General features: G+C 32.7%; 1 protein-coding gene across 9 annotated transcripts in view; it reads right to left on the minus strand.

Moving 5' to 3' along the window:
- Nucleotides 1–1,638: 1,638 nt before the first annotated feature.
- CUNH8orf34 (chromosome unknown C8orf34 homolog) overlaps nucleotides 1,639–24,560 on the minus strand; it is an 89,765-nt gene continuing 66,843 nt past the window's right edge. For 8 of the 9 annotated variants that reach the window (XM_039335045.1, XM_039335036.1, XM_039335065.1 and 5 more), the window contains 4 exons: nucleotides 19,225–19,345; nucleotides 13,240–13,730; nucleotides 8,571–8,664; nucleotides 1,639–2,750 (listed from right to left, as the gene is read on the minus strand). In XM_039335045.1, coding sequence (XP_039190979.1) covers nucleotides 2,743–2,750; nucleotides 8,571–8,664; nucleotides 13,240–13,730; nucleotides 19,225–19,345 — 714 coding nt within the window. In that variant the 3' untranslated portion in view covers nucleotides 1,639–2,742. Of the gene's footprint in view, nucleotides 2,751–8,570; nucleotides 8,665–13,239; nucleotides 13,731–16,800; nucleotides 17,593–19,224; nucleotides 19,346–24,560 lie in introns of those variants that run through there. The other variant, XM_039335112.1, reaches the window with a different exon arrangement.

Genomic DNA, 24,560 nt, shown 5'->3' on the forward strand with positions numbered 1-24,560 from the left:
TGCTATGTTTACTAACGACATAAATTGTTATACGTACAGAATTTGCTTGTTTTTTAGATCCTTAAAATACTACCAGGCAAAAAGAAGGTCCTTCAGACAAAGCAAATTGCAAGGCAAGAGTTTGATGTGTCATCAACTGTTCCATTCACCATATTTTATTAAAGGAAATCCAAACAGCTTTGCAGCTCTTAACTGCTTCTTCCACCGATTTTTCCTTTTCATAAAAAAATCTCATTGAGGAAAGTTGGAATAGTTCAGAGTCACACATCACACTAAACCATGAAGTGCTTGTGGACTGATCTGCACTGCCAAGTTGCCCCTTTGTGAGCCTGGGTCACCAACTATTTCTGGAGGGCAGGAGCAGATCATGTCCTCTTGGTCTTGCCACAGCCACTATAAACAAACATTCCACCTATGTTTTCCTGCTCCACATCAAATGTAGTGTTTTCTCATTCGTGCTGGGTCAAGATGTGCCACCCTCTTTGCTTATTAGGCTTTAATTCCTGTTAGTAAAGGAAGTAAATTGAACTGAAAAGTGAACTAAACACTCCACTCTACAGCAATTTTCCCAGAGTTAATAAATTTGTGATGACTAAAGGAACAGGTAGAATATGAAAAAAAAGTTTTTTAACCTGTCATATATAAAAGATACATCTTTAGAATGGAAGCTTATTGAAAATTGCTGAAAATTCTTACTTATTGTTGTTCAGAGGAGAGTGGACTCCAGATCTGTGTAATGTTAGCTAGAGCTGAAAATTATTTGGAACACCTTTGGATCATGAGCAAAGCAATTATCAACCTTGAGTTTGTCCATGGCTAACTACCCTCCAGAAACCAATAATGGAACTGATCTACCTGGCCTCCAAGGGCTAGGGCAGGACCAGTCTATGAACCACTGGGCAGCGGCACAGCAGCACTGAACTGCCCACAAATTTGCCAAATTTCAATCCCATGGGATTGAATTTTGGATGCATTCTGCAAATCAGCCCATTGAAGTACCTTGGTTCAAAAAAATGTTTTGCTCAGTTAAAGGTTGTAGACACAAGAGTTTTAGGAATAACATATAGATTAATTTAAATGTCAGCATATTTCTCCATATTGGGGAACAACATGACCAAGTGGCCAATGTTGCTACTTAATCTGCAGTCTAGGAGCAAACTATTGATGGACAGCTTTGGGGTTTCTACTGCCCTTATGTAAGTTTCTGAATCTTTATCCTTGAAATAGCTCCCCACCCCCACAAGATACATCTTAGTACTGTCTCGGGGATCCTTCAAAAAGGCAATTAGTCTTTGTATTATAGGCAAATGGATGTTCCCAGTTTATTGTAATGATGTTGCTAAAATAAATTTGTATCTTCTTAATTTTCTGCAGTAAGGCAGGAAATGTTACCTGTTATTAAATGCTCTGTTGGTCCACTGAGTCATCAGTTGCTATATTTTAACTTCCAAGATTTAAAATTCAGCTATCTGCTATTAGTACATTAAAGTTATTTTGGACTGTATTGTATAGTTAGTTCATGTTGTCTATTATAAAATGTTTTTATATCCACAATTATAGAGGTCATATTTCATAAATATTTTCTTCACATGCTTACTCATCAATGGATAACAAAAAATAAAGGCCACAGTCTTAACATTTGTGATAGGAAATTTGGCTTTATTCATTATAATTTTGATACGTATAACTATTGTAACAGTAGTAAGTATGTGATTCAGAAGCTGAAATCAAAAAGAAAAGAAAGCTAACACATGTCTAACTGAATAACAACACAATCTTATGCACACCATTCAGGAATAAAAGCCATTGAATTAAATGCAGCACACCTCCACTCGCAGTTGAAATAAGTAAATGAATACTGCATATGTCATCATTCATAACTCCTGGGACAAATTTCATAAGTCAGTCCAAAGCAATCTGCTTCAAATGTTTGTTTCAAACATAAAATGTACAGTTATGTTATCAAATGTTTAAAGCAGTAAAGATTTGAATAAATAATATATTTGAAATTAAAATATTTTACTTATGCATGCATTAATTATTCCACATAATTCACTAAGTAAAAGCTTTTGTGTAACAATGTGAAACTGCTAATTCCAGTAAATTATGCTTGAATAAATACACACATGCATATAAACACCATCCACAAATTAATTGTTCATTCATTTCTAAATTTATTACAATGAACAACTGTCCGTTTACCTGAGCTCTATCTATAGAGGTTCTTAGTACGGTAGCATATATAACTCATTTTCCAATCCTTTCAACAGTAATCCTATTGGCTGGGCTACACAAACACACACACGCACACACACACACACACACACACACTAAAGATGTGGTCAAATGAAATAACATTTCGCTGAATAAAAATGAGACAAGGTTATAAAAATATGAGGAATAAAAAATCTGAAATGCAGAAAATTTTTGAGGTGTGTTTTTTACCAGGCAAAGCTGAATATAGCAAATGTCAATCTAAAAGAAGAGAGATATAAATTAAACAAAGTGAATTTTATTAGAAATGCATTAAAAATGACTCTTAATCATCTTTACCTATGGCCGCTGTTACTGTGATAAGATCTGGAGTTTGGTACATTTGTAGCATCCACACTTTACAATAATTCCACCACATGTTGCATTTATAAAATTAAGCTTCTATTATGCACAATAAATGAAAATAGCTAGTTATCTGCAAGTTATGTACTTGGAATAAATTGTTCTTCATTGCATCCACAATTTCATTCACAAGCCTGAAAAATAAAAAAGGATGAAGCACTAATAAATATTAAAGGAATACATAATTAGAATAAATAATAAATAGAATAAATAATTAGAATACATATTCTTCATATGAGTATTTAATTTTGTTTCTTAATATAAGCATATGGATATGGATAGTGAAACAAGAGTATGAAGTTTAAATAAGATTACACACACCACTATGAAATTAATATGATGTTGCAGAAAAATATTTAGAACATATCAGTAACTCTGCCTTTTCCTGTCTTCTTTACTTGATTTTTACTGCACCTCTATTTTTTACAATTGCTTCTACATAATGCTTCTTCCACCTATTTTTCCCACAACAATAATCCTGTGACTTGGTTTGGGCTGACAGAATGTGACTGGCTCAAATTATCAAAGCAGTAATCTTTGGTATGTGATGCAGCAAGAATCTTATGAAATGGAGCATCATTAATACTTTAAAATATAAAGATCCAAATTCAAGATACTGTACATATATGTACACATGAGTGGTCACAGCATCTTTGGGAGGTAATGAAAAGAAGGAAAAAGAAAAGATTCAGGGTGCAATATTCAGCTTAACATCAGGTTTGCCTAATGCAGTTCATTAACTCTTTAGAAAAAACCTAAAGCAAAAGAGAAGGAATGATCCAGCTTTAGTGAAAATTTATGCTAGTTGGCTTTGCATTCATTTCTCACTCTATCATTTTTATTATGTCTAAGGAAAGGAATAAAAAATAAATGATAGAATAAATTAGGTTTTAGATTTATCTTTACACATTCCAGCTTTACTGAGTTTAAAAAGGACGGTCACAAATAAAGTAAAAAATTCACAGAATATAGGAAATGGAAATCTCTCTTGAAAGTTTACAATGCATTGGGAATGTTTATTTGAACGTAAGTAAGCTCTTTCAAACCAAGTGACAAGTTAAACATTTATATTTCCAGTATGGTTTATCTTGGCATTTCCTATGGAGGATATTGGTGTTGAAATCAAGATGAATTAGGAATCCTTCTAACAGAACTTTAAAATGGAAAAATCTTCCTTGCATTCAGAGTTTCACTACACATTCAGATAAAATGTCTTGAAATGCTTATAGTTTCATTCAGAATGGAGATCTATTATCTATCTATCTATCTATCTATCTATCTATCTATCTATCTATCTATCATATGGCATATCATACATGGACTAGCATACACATGGTTATTAACATTTTATCTAGATTAGTAAAACACAACAAAATATAAATTTTAAAAAGATCTATATTCAAATGTCTCTAGACTATCTAACCACTCAAGCACAGAATGGAAGCATAACTGATACTTTATAATTACCAGCACTGGAGGCTTGGATTGTGGTCAGTGTTATCATGCTAGTAAAATAATTTTATCAGAAATAGTTCTGATAAGAAATATGTTATATTAGGGAAGTCTGCCATTGTGACTTGTCCTATTAATAGTTGATTTTTCAGTTAAAACTGAACTAGGATTGTTCACATTCTTCAAAATTAAATCAAAATAGAAGATGTGGAAACTATGGTTGTTGGTTGAAAATGACTTTATGGCACTTAGTCAATCACTCAATGAAAACATATTTGAAGCAACGGCTTGATGCTCTTCTGCTAATGCCACATCTTCATTTGCCCTTCCTTTTTCTTGCACTGAAGTCAGTGTAACCGTCTGATGCAGCCCACTCATTTAGGCATAAGAAGTTATAGGAAAAAGTACCATTTATGTGCATCTTTCCATTTACCCGGTTCAATCCTGTTAATTGAAACTTAAACAATTTTCAGGGCATCAAAATGAAATTTTATTTTAGAATTGCATTCAAAAAGAAAAAAGAAAGAAAAATGATAATTCAGATTTTGCTAGCCTGGCATATACTGCATAGGACTGTTTGTGGATTGCCTTCCAGCAGCAATTTTAGGATTGGCTAAGAGAAACTACAGCATTAGGAATCAATGTGACTCTGAATCACAAATCCAGGGTTTTTAAGAAAAGAAGGCCGTTGTTTGATACCTGGAAGCTTGTATCTTTCAGAAAGAATTATGATGTCTGCACACTTTACCCAATTCAGTTGAAAAATGCATACAGTCATTTGCAGATTTTCATTGCAATGGAAGACGTACAGTTTATGATTTTGATTCAGTCCTGAATCAAACTGGATTAGCCTTCAGATGAGTTGGATATTTTGTGGTTGGCCTTGGTCCTAAGACAACACTACATATATTTTGTGCTTGTGATTCTGCTTCCTTTGTTCTAATATATTTATTCAGTCATTAAATTCATACCTACAGCAATCAGCTGGATTCTGCTGATTTACAGTGTAATTAACAGTATAAACAAACCAATGTGATTTTTTGTCACAATACTTTTTGTTTTATTCAGAATGTTAAAATACAAGTTTCCAAAAAAGAAAACAACCAGAAACTTTACAAGAACACAAAATTAGATATTAGAAAATATTAAAAATGTGCATTAGAAAAACAAAAATGCATATACATATACATACGTTGTCCCTCTAGTTCAGTGGTTCTCAACCTGTGGGTCGGGACCCCATTTGGGGTCGAACAACCATTTCCCGGGGGTCACCAAACAAGGCTGTCCGCCATTTTTTCCCCTTTTCTTTGGCCACGCCCCTGGCACCCGGTGATGTATAAGTGGTTGGGGGGTCACCACAACATGGGGAACAGTATTATGGGGTCACGGCATTAGAAAGGTTGAGAACCACTGCTCTAGTTGAATACTGATTTAGAAATCAGTCCTAAATCAAACTGGATAGCTTCCACATGAGTTGGTTAGTATCAGTCCTAATAAAACAACATGTATATTTTGTGCTTTTGATTCTGCTTCCATTTATTTATTCATTTACTTATTTATCCATCCATCCATTCAATTCATACCTACAGCAATCAGCTCAATTCTGCTGATTTACAGTGTAATTAATAGCATAAACAAACCAATGTGATTTCCTAGGGAGAGGACATTCTGCCTTAAGGGAAAGGCATAAACTACAACTTTCAGTGCCATTCAGTGTCCATTCAGAAATGGAAAATTCTTCAGCAGGGTCTATGGGGATGGTAAGGAGAATCCGTGTGATAAACTTAGTGTTGCAACATTGGAATGCGTGCACTGCTTCTTTTCTTCACACTTTGCAACATTGCAAAAGGGGCATAGTTTATGGAGCAACATTGGACTCATTATCCTTCATTCAGAAATTATTCTACTGGTAATTTTTTCACAGAATTTTAAATGAAGACCTTAATTTCTCAATTAAAAAGAATTTAATATTAACCAATTAAATTTTTCTAATAATATAAATTATTTAATGTGGGCAGGAAAATAATTTAAACAGAATCTAGAGTTTTGTGGCTACTATAGCATCTTTTTAATTAAAAAAAAACTATTTTACTTGCTATAATCTTTTCTATGTCCAAAATAGCTTTATACTTGTGTTGTAATATCCTAAAATTGAAGAATGCAGTATTAGCTGAATTCAATTGATTAAAAATTGAGTTTAAAATACCTGTTATTGAGAAGATTAATTCTACTGCTCTTCTGTTCTCAACTATAAATTATGAACTTTAATTCCTATCAACACTAAATCACATATATAATGCTCATGCAGATTTGTGTCTTATTTATTAACTTTCCTTAGCATTTTTGTATATGGGTAAGATCTTCAATTGCAGTGTTTACAAGGAATTTGCAACAGAAATTCTGACAGGAGTTTCCCTAGCTCTCTGTATTACAAACATTTCAACACCCAGATGTTGGCAGTCTGCATTTTCCAAGACTTGTCCTTCACTTGTAAGTTTGGCCACAGTGACTACATTCCAAAAGCAGATGGCTGCTATTAGCCATATAATTATTTTTAAAAGGCTTATTCTTTTACCCAATTTACCATGCTCAGGTATCACCCAAAGTACAATATTGCTCAGATCAAACAATCTTTGTTCTCTTTCAATGAACCACCTATTTGAGTGACCTTCAATTAAATAAATAAAAAGTCTACTGTGAAAATTGATATATGGACTAAAATTAAGATTCAAACTACTGCAGCCTTAAAGGTTTCGTAAGAAAGTAGCTGTTATTTCAGTTAAGGAGGTTTTACCACTCTCTGCCTTCAAGCTAGAATAAACAGATTGTTTTGTTCATGACAGCAAGAAACAGATTTTGTATTTATAATCCAGTGGGCTGGTCTGAAATAGCAATGGGAACAAATTTAGGCATTTCTAAAATACAAATATTTACTGTAAAACTCTACTTTCTTTACTAGATATTCTTATTTTTATTGCCTAAATTTTATCCAAATGTTTCTGATAAAACAATTAAGAAATTGTCTACTGTTCAAATACTTTTTCTTATGTTCTTCCTATTTGGAAAGTTGTTAAAATCAACAAAGATACATTTACTTTGAGCGGTACCCAAAGTGTGGTAACAATAAACTATGATCTAATTTCTGATGTCACACTAAGCTACTGAAAATGTGATACAACTAAAAAAGAATTGTAGCTTTGATCTCTCTGACATGGACACCATTTTAACTTTTTAACTATATCTTTTGGACAGTCTTATTAATGTTTAGTTTTATCTGCTTACCCCAAAGCTGTTTATATTATAATGCTTCAAATAGACAGGATGTTAAAACATGTAAATGGTTATTTATTTGATATCTGTATAATTTTCCAATGTGGTTAAAATATTTTCCCATTCCATATATATTTCCAAAATCACCCACAGGTTCATGTAATTATACTGTCTTAGCAGAGCAAGGAAGGAATTTGCTATTCTAGAATTAAAAAGAAAAATGAAAAAAGCCACTTTGCAGTTTTGCCCACAGTTCTGCTATTCTCGGGAGAAATCTGAAACTAGTACTGTACAATTCAGGCCCAAGCCCTGCTTAGTTTTTCTAGTTTCTGCTACCACCAGACTATGTTAAATTCTAACCAGCATTAGTTTTTTCCCCACAAAACTGACAGGGTTTTTTATTCAACAGGTCATGTTGAGATGGTTCCAATTCTATTGACAAGGTGCTAATGAGTAACTGTTAAGCAACATGTTGCTTCATAGCCATAAAATCTAAAATAGCTTAGAAAATCACACATTTTTCTTCCTTTCATATCACAAACTATTGTGATTTTTTTAAACAAATACTATTGTCAGAATAATTTCTATTCCCACCTACCTTATTTAGGTTAACTATTATCACCATATATAATTTATTGTTACCTCTTTACAATGAGATCAATTAGCACATGCTGTATGTCTAAACTGTATTATATAAATGTATGTTCTTTAGGCTATGTTTTTCAGCAGCAGAACCATACACCCAAGTTTATGAATTAGGTCTCTGCACTAACAAATACTGTTCAGACAAATAAAAAATATTACTGTTTTGTTACAGGAGGTAGTAAATTATTTGTCAGTTAGAATTAAATCTGCTAATACTAAACTGAACTCATATATTTTTCAAATATTGTTTAAATCATCTATTATGTTTTATCAAATGTGTTCATCAAAAGCTTTTGTCATTATGTAGTTTTTATCCCTGTTTTGTAAATATGTGAAACTTTTGTTAAAAAGAGGTAAATCTGAGTTTGTGGCACAGAGAACAAATGATTCAGTTTAAATGTTTTTAGGTCATTCTCAACCTTACAGGCTGACATCCCAAACAGAAAACTAGACATTTATTCCCATAAATAAATAACAAATACAAAAATTCTATTACAAGTTAGAAGCCAACAAGGGTACACAACTAAAATTATTTCTTTAAAATGAAGTCTCTATCTCCAGCAATGAATTTGATACTAATCACTCACATTTATCTTGATTTGCTTCTGCTTCTTCACTTTCAGTATCAGCTGGCAAAATCCATGGCTGGTGAGCAAGCTGAAGTTGTTGTAGGAAGTCATCCTGCCACAAAAATAATTCAGTCAGGACAGAAATTAGGTTTGCAATTAATTGAATTGATTCTTTAATTAAAAACAATTACAGGTACTTCTGATTAATCTGATAATCTTCTTCTATTTCAAGGATTTTTCAGGAAGAGACAAGGAAAATTTGGTGGATGTATAAAACATATATTAATCAGTAGAATTGTCTAAGAATTAATTAAGAATTGTCTAAAAACTATTTCTAGTCTCACAAAAGAGATGCTGAACTGACTGCATATAAGAATCTACCTAACCTACAAGATTATTTATGGAACACAGCAATGGAAATCCAACTGAAATGCTTCAGGAAGACCCTGTGCAAGTAATTACGCTATTTTTTTTAAAGTGCCTTTTTAAAAAAAAGTATCTATTACTTTATTTTTTAACTTCTACCCCATCTTTCTGGTTATATAAGTCTCAAAACAGCATGCAACAAGGAGCAAATGATAAAACTTGCAGTAAAATCAGTAATTCAGCCACTCCTTCCTGCTTCTGGAATGCTTAACTTAATATCTTTACCCCAAATTACACCAAGAGTGAAAGCAACTTTTAACTGAGTGTATGGGTAAAAGGAAGAATATGGTGCTTTTTGTTCTTTCTGAATGAATATGCTCAAAATCACATTAGTGTGGAAGCCAAGTGCTGGTCCAAGCCTCAGATCTTGAAAGATCCAACTTCAGAACAAAATAGGAGTGTGTTATTGTCACCATCAAAGCAAAATCTTCTATCATCACCTCAGAGAAAGTAGAGAGCTACAATTCTGTAAGGAGACTTAGCAAAGACCTCACGGAAATTCTTGAACGAACTTTCAAATATCTAGGACTTTTTGGATTTAACCATATTATTATTTATTTTATATCCACCTTTCAACTCAGGCATACATTGGAGGTATGCTGCTAAAATTTCAAACCAAAGACAAAATACTATAAAATATGCTATACAATACCAACATCACCCAACAATTAAAAGCCTGGCAAAAGAGATGGATCACTACAAATTTCCTAAACATTGAGTGGATGTGGGACATGCATTCTATATATTGGAAGCAATGCAGGATATGTAAATTTATGGAAATTTAATTAATCCAGTAAAACTCATATGGTTAACCTTCTACTCTTTCTTTAATCTTTACGACATCCCTAACAAAGCTGACACATTGACAGGTCAACTCTGTAGAAAAGTAGCAAACAAATGAATGTTGATATACATTGAACAGCTGTAAGTTATAATAGAATCCAGATTTCTTTCAGGCCAATAGCCCACATTTTAAAACTACTCATTGAACAGGGAGGACATTATTTCACATTGTGGGGCCCTGTTGCAAATGTAATTCAGAATTCATAAGAGGATGACCTCCTAGACACTGGTTCTATATTGTTTGGAGTGCTGTAACTATACAGTGAGTTATTTTTATTAAACAGATTTTTATGAAAATAAAAATGAGTATTTTAGATTTATAAAGCACTTCTTTGGGTAACCAACAAGGCAAAGACTTTGCAGAGAATGTGCAGCAATTTCAGGGAAATATTAAATAATATCATTTAATAATATTACATCTAGACTAAGTTCTACACACATTATAAGCTACTCATTTTCATTTTCATAGCATTTTATATGTGTTTTTCTCACCCCTAGTTTTTTTCATTTGATCATTTCATACTATTTTATACTTACCAACATAAACATACATTGTGATATTCTATACATAATTCCTTTCACTCAGTTCCAAGTAGCTTCTATATTCTCTTTCTTTATATCTACTCACCATTCACCTAGTTGGGAGTAAATCTATTCTCTTAATACTTCTGCATACAAGTAGTTGTTATTTTGCTATCATTCTCTTTTCATGGTAGTTTCTTACCCTTCTTTCCTTTTCTCCCTGTTTATTTTTCCTCAAAAACCACTCTTGACATTACTGAGAAATGTCTTTCATTCAGAAACTCTCATCATCCATCCATCCTTCACTAATACACTCAATTTTTCATCTTAAAAAAATCCAATCAATCATACTTTCAGATTCCTATTGATTCTTTTGAATTTATGAACTGAATTGTGTGTAAACTTGGACTATGAAAAAGCTAGACAGAAAAAAAATTAAATTGTTTGAGCTGTGGTGCTGGAGAAGGCTCCTGCACATTTTTTTGATAGCAAAGGTGACAAACAAACAAATTATGAGATCAAACTCACTGAAAAAGGCAGTTATCCTTGGAATGGTCAGCAGTAAAAGGAAACAAGGCCACTAAGAAACATGATGGCTGCAGGCTAGCAAAACTGACACCAGCCAGAGCATAAAACAACTGAAAGAACTCATACAATATTGGAAAACATGGACAGAGCTGGACCATAGATTTGGATACAACTGAATGGATATCATCATACTTAAGCCAATAAGGTTTTTTTTCTAAGCAGATGTCCATCAAGCTGTTGCCATTATCATTCTTAATCATTCTAGTTGAATCTCTGAATGACCAATTGCTCTCTCAATTCCTTCCCTTCCAAAGCCCAATTTTACTCCAAAGGTTCTCGCATCAGTCTACGCAAGCCTTGATTTGCAGTCCAGAGAGTAACTTGAAAGCCACTGTACAATTTTATGCAACCTCCCAACTGAAAGGTATTCGCAATGTCCTGAGACATTCATGATGCTTCTTTCTACAAGATTGCTTCAATTTTCCCTATGCCCTTGAAGAAAAAAAGGGATATTAAAACAAATAAATCAACAAAAAAACCTTAGAATCTCTTTCAATGTTAGTAGTAAAACATAGCAAACTAGAAAATGGAAGCATGTTATCTGGATGTTTTCTTTTCTTGCCAACCCAACACACATAAGTTCTGAACTCACAATCACAACTGGAGCCAGAGTTTCCATTATTAAATAAGGTGGTTGTTAAGAGAGTCATGCCTGATTTCATGAACTTTTTTGCCAAAGTTGTTAAGTGAATCTGCTGATTTGAAGTGAATCACATGGTCATTAAGCAAATCCTAATTTACCCCATTGACTTTGTTCATTGGAAGATGGCCGGTAAGGTGAAAAATAGTGATTATTTGATGATGGAACACTGCAACTGCTCTAGGTAATGGCAGTTGCCAAGCACTCTAATTTTGATCATGTGGGATATCACAATGATTATGTCTAAGCATAAGCAACTATTTGAAGTTACAATGGCACTGGAAAAAGTGACAGTAGTAAGTTATTTTTTCCAGTGCCCTTGTAACTTCAAATAGTTGCTAAATGAATGGTTTTAAATTGAGGACTACCAGTATACAGGTGCACAGACTCCAAAGAATAATGGTCTGAAGAGATGAAGCATGAAGAATCTACACTTCATAAAAGAAAGGAAGAAACAGTAATGCTATGATGTGTAGATGTATCTGTCTCACTTGCAATTAGTGAAATATTTGAAGACTAAAGACTAAATGTATATATCTGCATGTAGAAAAGAATTTAAAGCATTTGTTTACACAGAATGTAGCAATAACAAAAACATTTATCCATGTTATACTGCTTGGTATGAATTTGAACTAAGCTAGTAATGTAACACACCTGCAAGTTTGCTATACATTTTCCATGCCAACAGAGCTGAAGGTATATGTACAAGCACTCAGATCATCAGGCAACTTATAATTCTTTTAGACAGGATAGCAAAACTAAAACCTTGGACTTTTTACAAAAAGAACTTCACAGCTGACATGCAAGTCTTTGCCAAATTCTTCATGTATCCCTGCTTTAAAAATGTTTATAATGTGGTTTCTTCCATAAAGAAAATAAAAGTTTTAAAGCATTTCATCTATTAGAAATAGGGCATGGAAAACTGTGCACTAGAGGCCTCTAATTTGGGAAGGCAAGGAAACTAAATGATAAAAACTGTTCTGAATTGTATTGTTCAAGCACTATGTACTTTTTATATCACAACTTAGCATGCATGGTAAAATACAAAATTGGAGGCTAAATTGCTAACTAAAGCACAAAAGAATTAAAGGCTGATTAGGATATCTTTCCTCCATGAGATCTAACCTGTTCCATGATTCAACTACAATCCTTAGTTTAGCATTAAGTCAACAGATGAATAGGAGGGACTAAGAGGCAGTTCTTGGTTGTTGGTGGACATAGCCCCTAGATTGCCAAAAACCTTCTCACTTGTAAATCACTGTGTCACAAGGGTTTATGATGACAAAGAAAGGATCAGGTATTCTGACTTCTTTTGAAGACCAAAGGCCAATATTTTTAAAAAAATATTTTTTAAAAACAAAGCAGTCAGCCAATATGTTTCATTTTCAAGCCAAACATGGAAAAGGAAAATAAATGTATACACGAATACGCATGCATAAATGGCATGCTATGTGCAATGTATGTATGTAAAGAATTTTGGGAGCAATTAAAGTGTTACCAGCAAGTAGCATTAAATAACAGATATAAATAATGAATTCATTCTAATCCAACTAATATTTTAATTAATCTTAAAGTTTGATAAGTGCATTAGAGAATAATTATAAGGCTAATACAGAAATAAAAGTGAAGCTGTGTTATAATATTGTAATTCTTTTCAAAAAAACTTACTTCAGACATACTGCTTCTTTGAGTAATATTTCCTAGAGTAACTCCAGTTGTTTCAAGATGCCCTGCAGGACTGGTGATGGTCCTTCCGAGTTGATTCTTTGATATTAAAGACTGGCTTCTTTGCATACTAATGGTTCCTTCGTTTCCTTGGTTGTTAGGGGAAACAGGTCTTTGTAACAAAGTATTTGGGGTGGCAGATCTGTTTAGTGGAGTTGGCAGCCCAGAAGATCTGCTGGTCTGTGTATTGGAAGACTGAGGTCTACTGTTTGTAACACTGGAGACTAGCAGGCTATTGTTGCTGGATAATGGTGGTGATTTGTTTCTTTGAAGCTGGAGCTGAATAGCTTTCCCACTCTGAACTGGTCCTGAATCCTGGCTAACAGTTATTTTAAAATTTCCTTGGTGATCTAGTGGAATTACATGACTTGATTGTCCAGTGGTATTTCTTGATAATCTTCCTTCTTCCCACAGCGCTAGGTCTTTTGCAATGTCTGCGTATTGCAAAATTTTGGCATTATAATGGAAGAAGAAAAATAAGAAAAACTTTATAATTAATATAATATAATGAGCTTCATTCTAACCCAAGCAAACTGTTAATAGGCTATACTACTAAGTTATTTTTAACTGGGAAAATTTGAGTGCCTTTTGAAGCATCACTCTTATGAAGAGTGGACTTCTTCTGGGAGCATCTATGGACTTCTGGGAGCATCTATGATGAGATTTCCACTAAAATGAACTGAATGTTTTGGTGTTTTGGAAATCCACAGAAAATCACATTTGGAAAAGGGAAAAAAGTATCTGCTTTGTTTTCAATACATGAAATATGTTAAGAGTATGAGAGAAAAAGTTTTCCATTCTTAGCCCTGCTGGATCTTGCCTGTTTCCTGCACTTTCCTAACCATGAATATTTGGAGGTCTTTGATACATTTAATGTGAGAGAAGAGACTTACATATCTTTTTGATTTCTCATTCTCTCTAATCAGTCAGCCCATGCCAATAAATTATTTTCCTTTTTGAAGAGGTGCCAGGAAGAGGTATATTATAGATTCAAAGTGAGTCCATGACCTTCATTATATATACAAGATCAGCCATTTTTGGAATGCCTGATCTTTCTTCATTATTTCCCCAAAGTACATCTATTATTATTCACAGCATTTTTCTCAGACTTTCTTTCCAGAAGTAAAAATAGCCTTCATTACAAACTCATAAACTATTTAAAGGTTGAAAAAATATATATTTATGAACAGTTAATATAATTATTTCCCCCTCCTCAGTTTTGGATCTATATGTTTAGATTAGATTAAAATAAGCCAGAAGTTCATATGAACTTTGAATTTCATCAACTTTTTATTGAACTCACAAAAGAGTTCGATTTTTTCATCAATTTTTTACTGAACTCCCAAAAGATGACATTTATAGATTTTAATTCCAAAATGAGAGAAATGACTATATCAAAATTTCAAAACACTATCCTTGTTATGTTTTTGGTTATTTTTAGCCTGTACCCAGTAAATAACATTTCTCTTATCTTTACAAGTTTTCCCAGAAATTGCATACTAAATAACAGGAAGGTTAAACATATTTTGAAATATGCAGGGCCAAATATGTCTGTTATCATCAACTAAATAAAGATATATGTGCACATACATAGCCATACATAAACACATTATCACTCTCCTTTTATAATCAAAATGAGTTGCAGCACCAAAAACTCTGCATTTATTTCTCTGTATGATTCCATTCCCTGCTGTATGTTTACCCAGTCTGGTTCTTAACAAAAACCTGTCCTAGTTCATAGTTCTACTCAGTGGTGGGATTCAGCCAGTTAGCACCACTTCAGCAGAACCGGTAGCTAATTTTTTGTTGCCCAGGCCCAGAATGGACTTCTGGAAGCGGCATCCACACAGAAAACCAGTTGTTCACATATTTGAATCCCACCACTGCTTCTACTCAAAATCATTTGTGAAATAGAAAATTGTTAATAAGCAGACTTTTCATATTTTAATGGCTATCTGATAATCTGGCAAATAATAAGATTGTAATGCCATAAAGACTGCCTCAAATAATATGAATTGATGTATCCTGATAATCAGTTTGCATATGTAGACTACTAAGAAAACTTCTGGAATAAACATGCACACAAAGAATAAAATATAAATTATTTTTATAGACATTAACTCTTATTCTGCTCTCAAACTGGTATAACCTTATTAAATGGGTCTTTCATTTTCAATTACTGTATATTTTCAGATATTTGCCCCAGGTAGTTGATTATTCAAAGCTTGCCAGCCTTGAATGCATCCTACCAAACTACAAGCTGCAGATAAAGGATCTTGTAAGAACAGATGGTTCCTGGAATCACAGGTTGGGATATTATTACCTGGTCAATATTCAGACTTTCTTTACTTGCTATGTCAAATCTATTTATGCTCTTTTCCTTCCTTTAATCACAAGCAGATTTATGAAGCAATTGTTGCCATATCATTGATATGCAATTTGATATTTCAGCTCCAACCCTCTCCCTTATACTTTATTTAATGTTTCACTTTATATTACATCTTTTTATCTTTATGACATCCAAAGTAATTCTAGGAGTATTGAATCCTCAGATTTAATTTCACACTTAATGTAGGTATAATGAAGGTTATTGCCAGTTATTGGTTTTTAACATAATCACCTTAATATTTGGTAAACAGCATGTTGTCTGGATTAGTATTTAAAAACAATCAATAACAATTAATTTCTATAATTCTATAGTCCATATAATGGCTTTGCTTGATTTTCTCTTCTTCCAATAATATTCTCTTTTGCCAATCTTAAATTAATACAGTTCTTATTATTTGAATAAATGATAATTAAATATAGACATATTTCTCATGTTTCTGCAAATAATAACCACATCAATATAAAGCTTCTTTTCTAATTGCCTCATCATAGATCCTGTTTACAGAATTCTTATTTAAATTTGTTTTCCCCACAATATTCAAAGCATTCATACTGGTTAAGATTTTCTCGAAATTAATTACACTTAAGTATTTAAGTCTTTTTTCTCATACAAGCCATCTCAACACTTTTACATTTCTCATATCTTAAAAAAAAACAGAAAAAATATTTATTTTATATAAACCATCCTAATTTTTATATTTTTCATGACAAAAAACAAAACACAAAGGAAAAAATATTGTTACTTGAGGGGTTCATCCATCTTAAACTAATCTTCATTTATATTCAAAATCTTTCTATTTCTTTAACCATATTCAAACAGATGTTTAATTTTGAAATATTCCCTCTGGTAAATCCCACCATCTAATTTCTTAATTCTCACTTCAGCCTTTTTTTTTTTTTTTTTGCCAAACATCTTTCCTGATCAATATGCTTTGCTGAATCAAAGAATCCTTCCATAATCTTAAAAGTGTTGTTGCAGGTACAAAAGGCAAAACAGATAAGATGTTTTTATAGGAAGGTTTCGCCCCTTCGTATTCATTGAGAATATTTTCCTTTCTTTCTTGATTTTATTTATCATTTTTTTGTCTCTCAAGTTCTCGTAGTTCTCCTGACAGAATCCATTTTGTCAAATCTTTTTTCTTGTCCTCAAACTTATTTTGTAATCTTAGGCTATAGGTTACATTTTGCTGCTTTCCAGCCTAATGTCTTAACCACTGGTTCTCTTTGGTTAATGCCTATTATTTTAAAACAAGATGTTTGAAATTACATTTGAATAGCACTATTAATGAACGTAATAAGATCCCAAAGGGGTGTCTGATCAAATCAACATTTGGTTATATAAATAATAAGGTCTTGTTAACAAAATTACTGTACATTAGGGCTGTATACACTTCAAAATTATTTAGAAGTGTTTAGCATCTCAAGGTAACATGATTTTTAAAGTAGTTGTGCCTTTTTTTCTTCCACATTGAAACATAAAACAACATGCTTTGTTGAACAGAAAGAGTCTGTGATTATGTGAGGTCCAAAACAATTAGTCTGAATCATTCTTGAATGATGCATAGTCCCATTATATTCTGTTATAGAAGAAGACACCATTAAAATGTCTTTCATTCAATAAAAATATGTAGTACATATTACAGTATGTCTTAATCTTGAAATGATCTGAAGACTTCATTCAAGTTATTTTCAAATGAGTTATTTTTATATTAGCAGTTTGAATAATTTCCCTTGAATTTTAATTTAACCCCCTTTTAAACATACATCACTTGAAATTTGTAAAATACCTGTTAAAATTTTGGTTTAAGAAAGATAACATGGATGTTATAAGTTAAACCAAATGTGCAACAAATCCTCTTTCAATTAAATTAACCTGTGTTTTTGCAAATGGCTTGGTTCATGACTTATCTGCAATGAAGGAGAGATGGTATGTTGGAAAAATGCAGTATTTATGTTTCAGTTAGTTTCAATAACCATTATAATTATGGCACAGCTTCAGTTATCTGCAAAACCTGATTGGTTCTGCTGATAAGTAAAATATTTAAATCATTTCTCCACAGTCAATTTAACAATTTTAGTACAAAACATTTATTTAGCATTGAATGTATTCTGATTTTGAACATCAACTTTCACAATGAAAAAGGAAGTGTTTCCAAAAGAACAGTGTCATGAAATACTTATCAAAACATGTATTTGGCCCATTCATTGCTTTTAAAAAGCTCATGTCAATGACACTGAATGGGAGGAAGTACTGTACATGTAAAAGAATATTATATAGCAACCTTTTTAACAATGAAGAGGCTGTGTGGATAACAAGAGATCCCAACTAATTGCTGCATACTTGAAAAGGAAATCTAGCAAACCTTTTATTTGCTAAAAACCAAACACATTTTTGCATTCTTGGAATATTGGAAATAACAAAGAATGCCATTTCTCATGTTTTCCAATGTTCAAGGTAATATTTAAATATCAGAGCCTGAATGTCTCTATGGGCTGGAGAAAGAGCAAGTAGTAATAAGAAGTCAGAAAAGTAAAGTGAGAAAATCAATAATTAATGGAAGCACCTTAAAACTTCTCATGTTTTAAAAATAATTGTCATTGTCTGCCTTCTAAGAACCGCCTAATAAAATATATAGATTTTAATCAGAGAAAATCACTGAAATTGTTTTTCCTAAATTGATGCAAATGTACTGAAGATACTGTAAGAACAAAATCAGATTAAGAGGTTTATCTGCTTATTTTAACTAATAACAGTTTCAAAGAAAGTACCCTGATACTAATGAAATGTATGAAATTGCCAGCAGAATTACATCTGCTTTCTATCTCCAATAATGATACTAAAAAACTTACAGTCTGATGGTAATAATCAGCCTTAAGCACCTGGCAAATATAAGGTATAATGACTTTTGGTTAGAGATGTTAGTATTAGGTATTACCTATTACCATATTTCCTAGTTTTTCTCTTTTTTCAAGAAGTATTCATCCAGTAGTTTTATTTTTATGCCTTTTAAATTATGTTAACAAAGGATAAGCAATTGGAATAATTTGTTTTCTAAAAATGGGAACAACAAGAGCTTAATAAGGAAACATTATGTGACGCTTAAAATAGGAGACTGTCCTACTTCCATGACAATTAGTGCTCCATTCCTTTATGTGCTTACTACATCTGTCATCTTTTCTCATGACAATTTCGGTCATGTAAATATAGCAAAATTAAGAATTTACAGATTATTCTTCATAATCTGGATAAAAGTCAAATGATTTGAGAAAAAATATCTCCTTCAAAAGATGGATTTTCTGAAGTTATTTGAGAAAATATATGCAATATTGCCTAACACTATTAATAAAAAATCGCTGGCATATTATTATGTGAGGTAGTTATCTCCTTTGATTGCTATATAAAACCTATTGTCATTTCCTGCCTATAAATCAACAGCGTAGCACAGTCATTCAGGTAACCTTTTCTTATAACATTCAGCCAAAGCATTTTTTGCATGGTTTCTAAATGAAAAGTCTTAAAGTCTTGTGCATAATGTTTACCAGATAGGTGTTTTTCCATAGTTTGTAGTTCTTTTGCAGCCAGTGAATCTTCTAATAGTTTCTGACTTGAAGAGTCTCTACTTCTTGAACCCATAATGTCTAGAGCCCAGGCTGGCTGATTCTAGAATAAATAAAGACAAGGAAGAACACAATTTACAATTTTGTGAACTGTGGATTCATCTAAAATATATCAACTCAAATGACCCATTCTTTTAACCACATAATTAAGATAGTATCAGTAGTATCAGGTAACTATCTTTAACGTTTTCATAAGTTAAGGACAATGTATTAAGGTGACGTTTTGACCAAATCCAGATATGATTTATTTTGCATGAACCCATTTATTTTACTGAACGGCATTCAGTTTAGGTCAACATCAAATTGATCTCAATATGAATATAATCTACTCTTTTAGAGACAAAGAGCATCTCCAATATCACTATATAATTGCAACAACTTAGGACAACAGCAGTAGCGCTTGGACCTATATACTACTTCATAGTGCTTTATAGCACTCTCTAAGCAGTTTACAGAGTTAGCATATTGGCCCTAACAACTAGAGTCCTCATTTTACCAACCTCAGAAGGATGGAGGGCTGAATCAACCTTGAGCCAGTCAGGATCAAACTCCTGGCAGTCAGCGGAATTAGTCTGCAATACTGCATTCTAACTATTGCACCACTGCAGCCCCTACAACATTATTATACTTTAGAAACATTATTGTCAAGAAAAACTTTCAGCTATTTGGTTACTGAACGATGTGATATACTAAAAAATACTAAGTACTACAAAACATCAACTGATTTTAGAAATTATCTTTAAAATAAGAAACAGAAGTAAATTTGGTGGTGGTTTTTTTGCAGACAACAAAATTATAAGCAGGTAATTCATGAAAACAAAGAAGTAGGTTTTAAAAATATTAATTGACTGATACGATACTTAAATGCAGCCAGTGTTACTTTTCTGTATTAAGGCAGAACTTCAAGGTTTAGATATCAGTAGATTATATAGTTATGGCTATAATTCCTTATCCTACATTTTAAAAATATAATAGCATGGGTTAGGGAAACATGATTACATGTCTTTTATCAATAAGTGTTTAAATGAAAAGATGTTGAGACTCTAGAAAGAATACAGAGAAGAGCAACAAAGATGGTTGCTAGAATTGGGTATGTCTAGTTCAATGAGGAAAGGGAGACATGACAGCAGTGTTCCAATATTTCAGGGGCTGCCACAAAGAAGAGGGAGTCAAGCTATTCTCTAAAGTGCCTGAGGGCAGGACAAGAAGCAACGGATGGAAACTAATCAAGGAGAGAAGCAACTTAGAACTAAGGAGAAACTTCCTGACAGTTAGAACAATTAACCAGTGGAACAACCTGCCTCCAGAAGCGGTGAATGTTCCAACACTGGAAGTTTTTAAGAAGAGACTGGACAACCATTTGTCCGAAATGATATAGGGTTTCCTACCTGAGCAGGGGGTTGGACTAGATGACCTCCAAGGTACCTTTCAACATTATTATTATTACTATCATTATTATTATTATTATTATTATCATCATCATCATCTATATTTTAATATATAACTGCTCTTCCAAATTTCTAAACAATATTTGATGATAAATACCAAAACATTCAAATTAAACACTATGTTACTATGTGAGACCATGGGAGAAAGCTGTATAAGTTTGTCTTGGAACTATTCCTGACTACATATTTATCAGTCTGAACTTCACAAATATCTTGACAGATATGAAACAAAATTGTTAAAAGATATTCTGTTTTTCATTTAAACACTTACTGATAAAAGACGTGTAATCATGTTTCTTTAAACCATGCTATTATATTTTAAAAATGTAGGATAAGGAATTTTAGTCATAACTATATAATCTACTGATATCTTGAAGTTCTGCATTAATACAGAAAGGTAACACTGGCTGCCTTTAAGTATCATATCAGTCAATTTTATAAAATCTACAAAAAGATTCTGACATATTTTCTTACTCAGGAAGAAAGTGACTTTGCAAGATTTTCTAACAAAAGTGATCCAATGCATAGAGTTTGTTTCCATATCTAACCTTCTGTCCCCAACTTACCAAATTATGTGTATGGAAAAAAATATCCATTAATGGAAGAAATCTTTAAAGATATATTGCTGTGGAAATATGCATGAATGTGAGCAACAGAGTAATAAGTACAGTAAATGATATTTATGTCTAGAGAGCCTTGCCAAATTTATGAAAAATAGATCTTTGTGTTTGAAGGGAAACAGCTATATGTTCAAATCAACAAGATTTATGGATATCCTTCCTTCCTTCCTTCCTTCCTTCCTTCCTTCCTTCCTTCCTTCCTTCCATCCATCCATCCATCCATCCATCCATCCATCATTCGATTATAGGGAAATCAGGGAGGTACAATTACCATTGGATGAACCTCTTCTTACCCTTTTGTAAGAAGCAGACGAGTTGGAAAAGTGACTGAGGACCCTTCAGTGTAGAGTCCTAATTCTCATGTCAAACATTCTCTGACCAATCTGAAACTTCAGCCATTAGTATTAAAGATTGTATGCTACATAAATTGGTTCTATAAATTGTTTCTATTTCTCCATATTATGATATTCTGCTATTGATATGCATAAAACTGTAGTTGATTTATTTAGGGTTGCATTCAAATATTGACAGATGGACCACCTTTTACTAAACACAAACTTCTTGTCATCTACTATGTGATCAAAGTAAGCAAAGAAGCCTATATTTGCCTAGGAATGATGGAAGCTGGGTGACACAGAGTTTATAATAATCAGACATTATGTACAATATACTCAAACAAAAAAATAAGGGTGTGATTGAATACCTGAAAGTCAAACCTGCTGGTACAAAGAGAATAGTTTCAGTCATTAAAGTATGTTAAAATGTGTGCTTTTAACTGAAGGAATAGTGGCTTTGCACACCTACTGTGTAAATTGGAGATGGAATTTGCACAGCATCCCAGGACTGAGGCAACTAGATTTATAACCATACTTGCTCTGATATACATTTTGTGTGTGTGTGTATTATACCAACACACAGTTCAATTACTATGTCCTTTGATCTGCAATGTCATCAAAGCTACTAATGCCATTTTCTAGAGACTTGCTATACAAAGATATATAGAGGCTTGAAATTTACAAATAACTATTTTGTAGCTTTTAAATCTAACTATACACAATTGCAAATTTAATGGTCCCTTTCTAGTATCAATACAGGAACATTAATTGCACACCTAAAGCCTAAGTTTAACTTTCATTCTTTGTTACTATAACTGTTTTCCCCAAAGCTGAATCTGCAGCAGGTAGAGGGAGAAAAGCAAAGAAAACTAATAGATAGCAGGTCATTTAAAATATGACTCTACAGTGATATCTAGTGGCCCAAAGGAAACTTTCATTAGATGCTGCTGTTAATAACACCTAAATTTCTGTATACAGCAAAGATCAATAATAAAATAAAAACAAACCCCAAATATTATTTACAGTGGTCAGTTAAGTTCCTTTCACATAACAGATGTCCATTTTGGCCAAAGATAAACATATCAATATGTCAACTATTTACATTTCTTGGGAAGTGGCCAGACAAATGAAATACTTGGCTGGGAGATATATGATGAAAGACTGCAATAGAAAATCCCATATATTTAATTGCATGTTAATAAAAGTTCCATAGGTTTATGCCTGAAAACATTTGCACTAACATGAAAACACAGCCTGATCACAAATGCAAGTTCTTAGCTAAGATTTAAGGTGTACTAGTCTGTAATGCTATAACTGATGAAAGGGTTTGGCAGAAGTGATAAAATTTAAGACAAGTCTATTTTTGCTGGGGGGAAAAGAAGTTATTTTTCAATTTTCCAATTCTTTCTTTATTATCTGAAATAGCCAAAGTTCAGGATTTCTTACATGTGTATCAGATGACTTATAGGAAAAGCAATGAAAGGTTAACGGCAATGCTCAAGTCTTTTCAATACAATTAAAATAAATGGAAATCAACCAAAGGCCAGGCCTTTTAAGATAATCACAGAAAATCTGGAGGAAAAGCTAGAATGTGAAAATGGCATTAAGAAGGCTGCATTTTTGTATGCCACTTTTCCACACCTTCTTTCTCTTTCTGCTTATGGGGACAGAGGAAGAGAAACCCTGGTTCCAAATAATGAGAATATTCTCTTTGATGTTATTGTGACATTTAAAGCCTGGTTAAAATATATGAAAAATATTTCTTAACGGGCGTTTTCAATTTTTCAAGCAAAGGAAATGACCAAAATGTCCTTGTCAGTGTTACTTTTGGAAATGGCTTTTGACCACTCTCCTAGCTGACTTTGAACTAAGGCAAGACCCCAGCTATTACAACAGTAGAAAGCTGTTAGTTTAATAGATTTAAGATGTATTTGCCAGCAACTAAAGTCAGCCATATGTCAACGTTTAAAAAGCCTTTTCCATATTCTTCCATATTTTCTTCACTTACATAACACTTTTTTTTGTTTTTACTCAGGTTACTACAAGCAAATTCTTTCTAGTTATCAATGTTCCAAATTCAAAGACTTCTTTAATTCATTCTTTATATTTTTGACAATTGGAAGAGGACTTGTTGAAAGATTCTTAATAACAACCTAGAGAAGGGCAAGATCAACTATTACTAATGTCTAATTTGTGTGCGTATGAGTGTGTGGATAGAGATAAAAAGTTAATTTTAGATTTATATTATCCTCCTTCCAAGTAGTCAGGACAGTGCCTACTGCACACTCTTCCTTTTTCCCCTAGAACAAGAACTCTATGAGGTTGCTGGATTGGAAACTATTGATAAAACCTCCTAACAATTTTCCATGGATGATGATTAACTTACTTACTGAGTTCTTTTTGCTAAAACAAATAAATTTATTAAAAGCAACAAAAATAATAATTTTGAGGCTAAAGTATAGAGGATCATAGGAACAATAAATTGTATTTCAATAACATATAAAAATGAATAGAATGAGCCAATATGAATATGGAAGCAGGATAAACTACAAGAGTTGTACAGGATCACCATATAAGATGCTTTTAGTTTCACTCCCCGTTTTGGGCCATCAAATTAAATCATTACTGCCTAGTTTGAAAGTCAGAGTAATTGTTCGGTATATAAGAAACAGGTCCCTTCAATATTACCTCTAAGCTTGATTGAATATTTTAGAATTTTTGCTCATTCCTGCCCGTGAAAAGCAATTTTCTCTCTCGATAGATTCATTAATCCTCTGGCTGAAACAATATACTTGTCACTTTTATTTAAATAGTCCAGATCCTGCAACTTCTTTCAAAGAAGTCTATGGAGATAC

The sequence above is a fragment of the Crotalus tigris genome, unplaced genomic scaffold (genome assembly GCF_016545835.1).
Source record: "Crotalus tigris isolate CLP2741 ecotype Arizona unplaced genomic scaffold, ASM1654583v1 scf7180000017546.9332058, whole genome shotgun sequence".
In the NCBI taxonomy this organism is placed as follows: domain Eukaryota; kingdom Metazoa; phylum Chordata; class Lepidosauria; order Squamata; family Viperidae; genus Crotalus; species Crotalus tigris.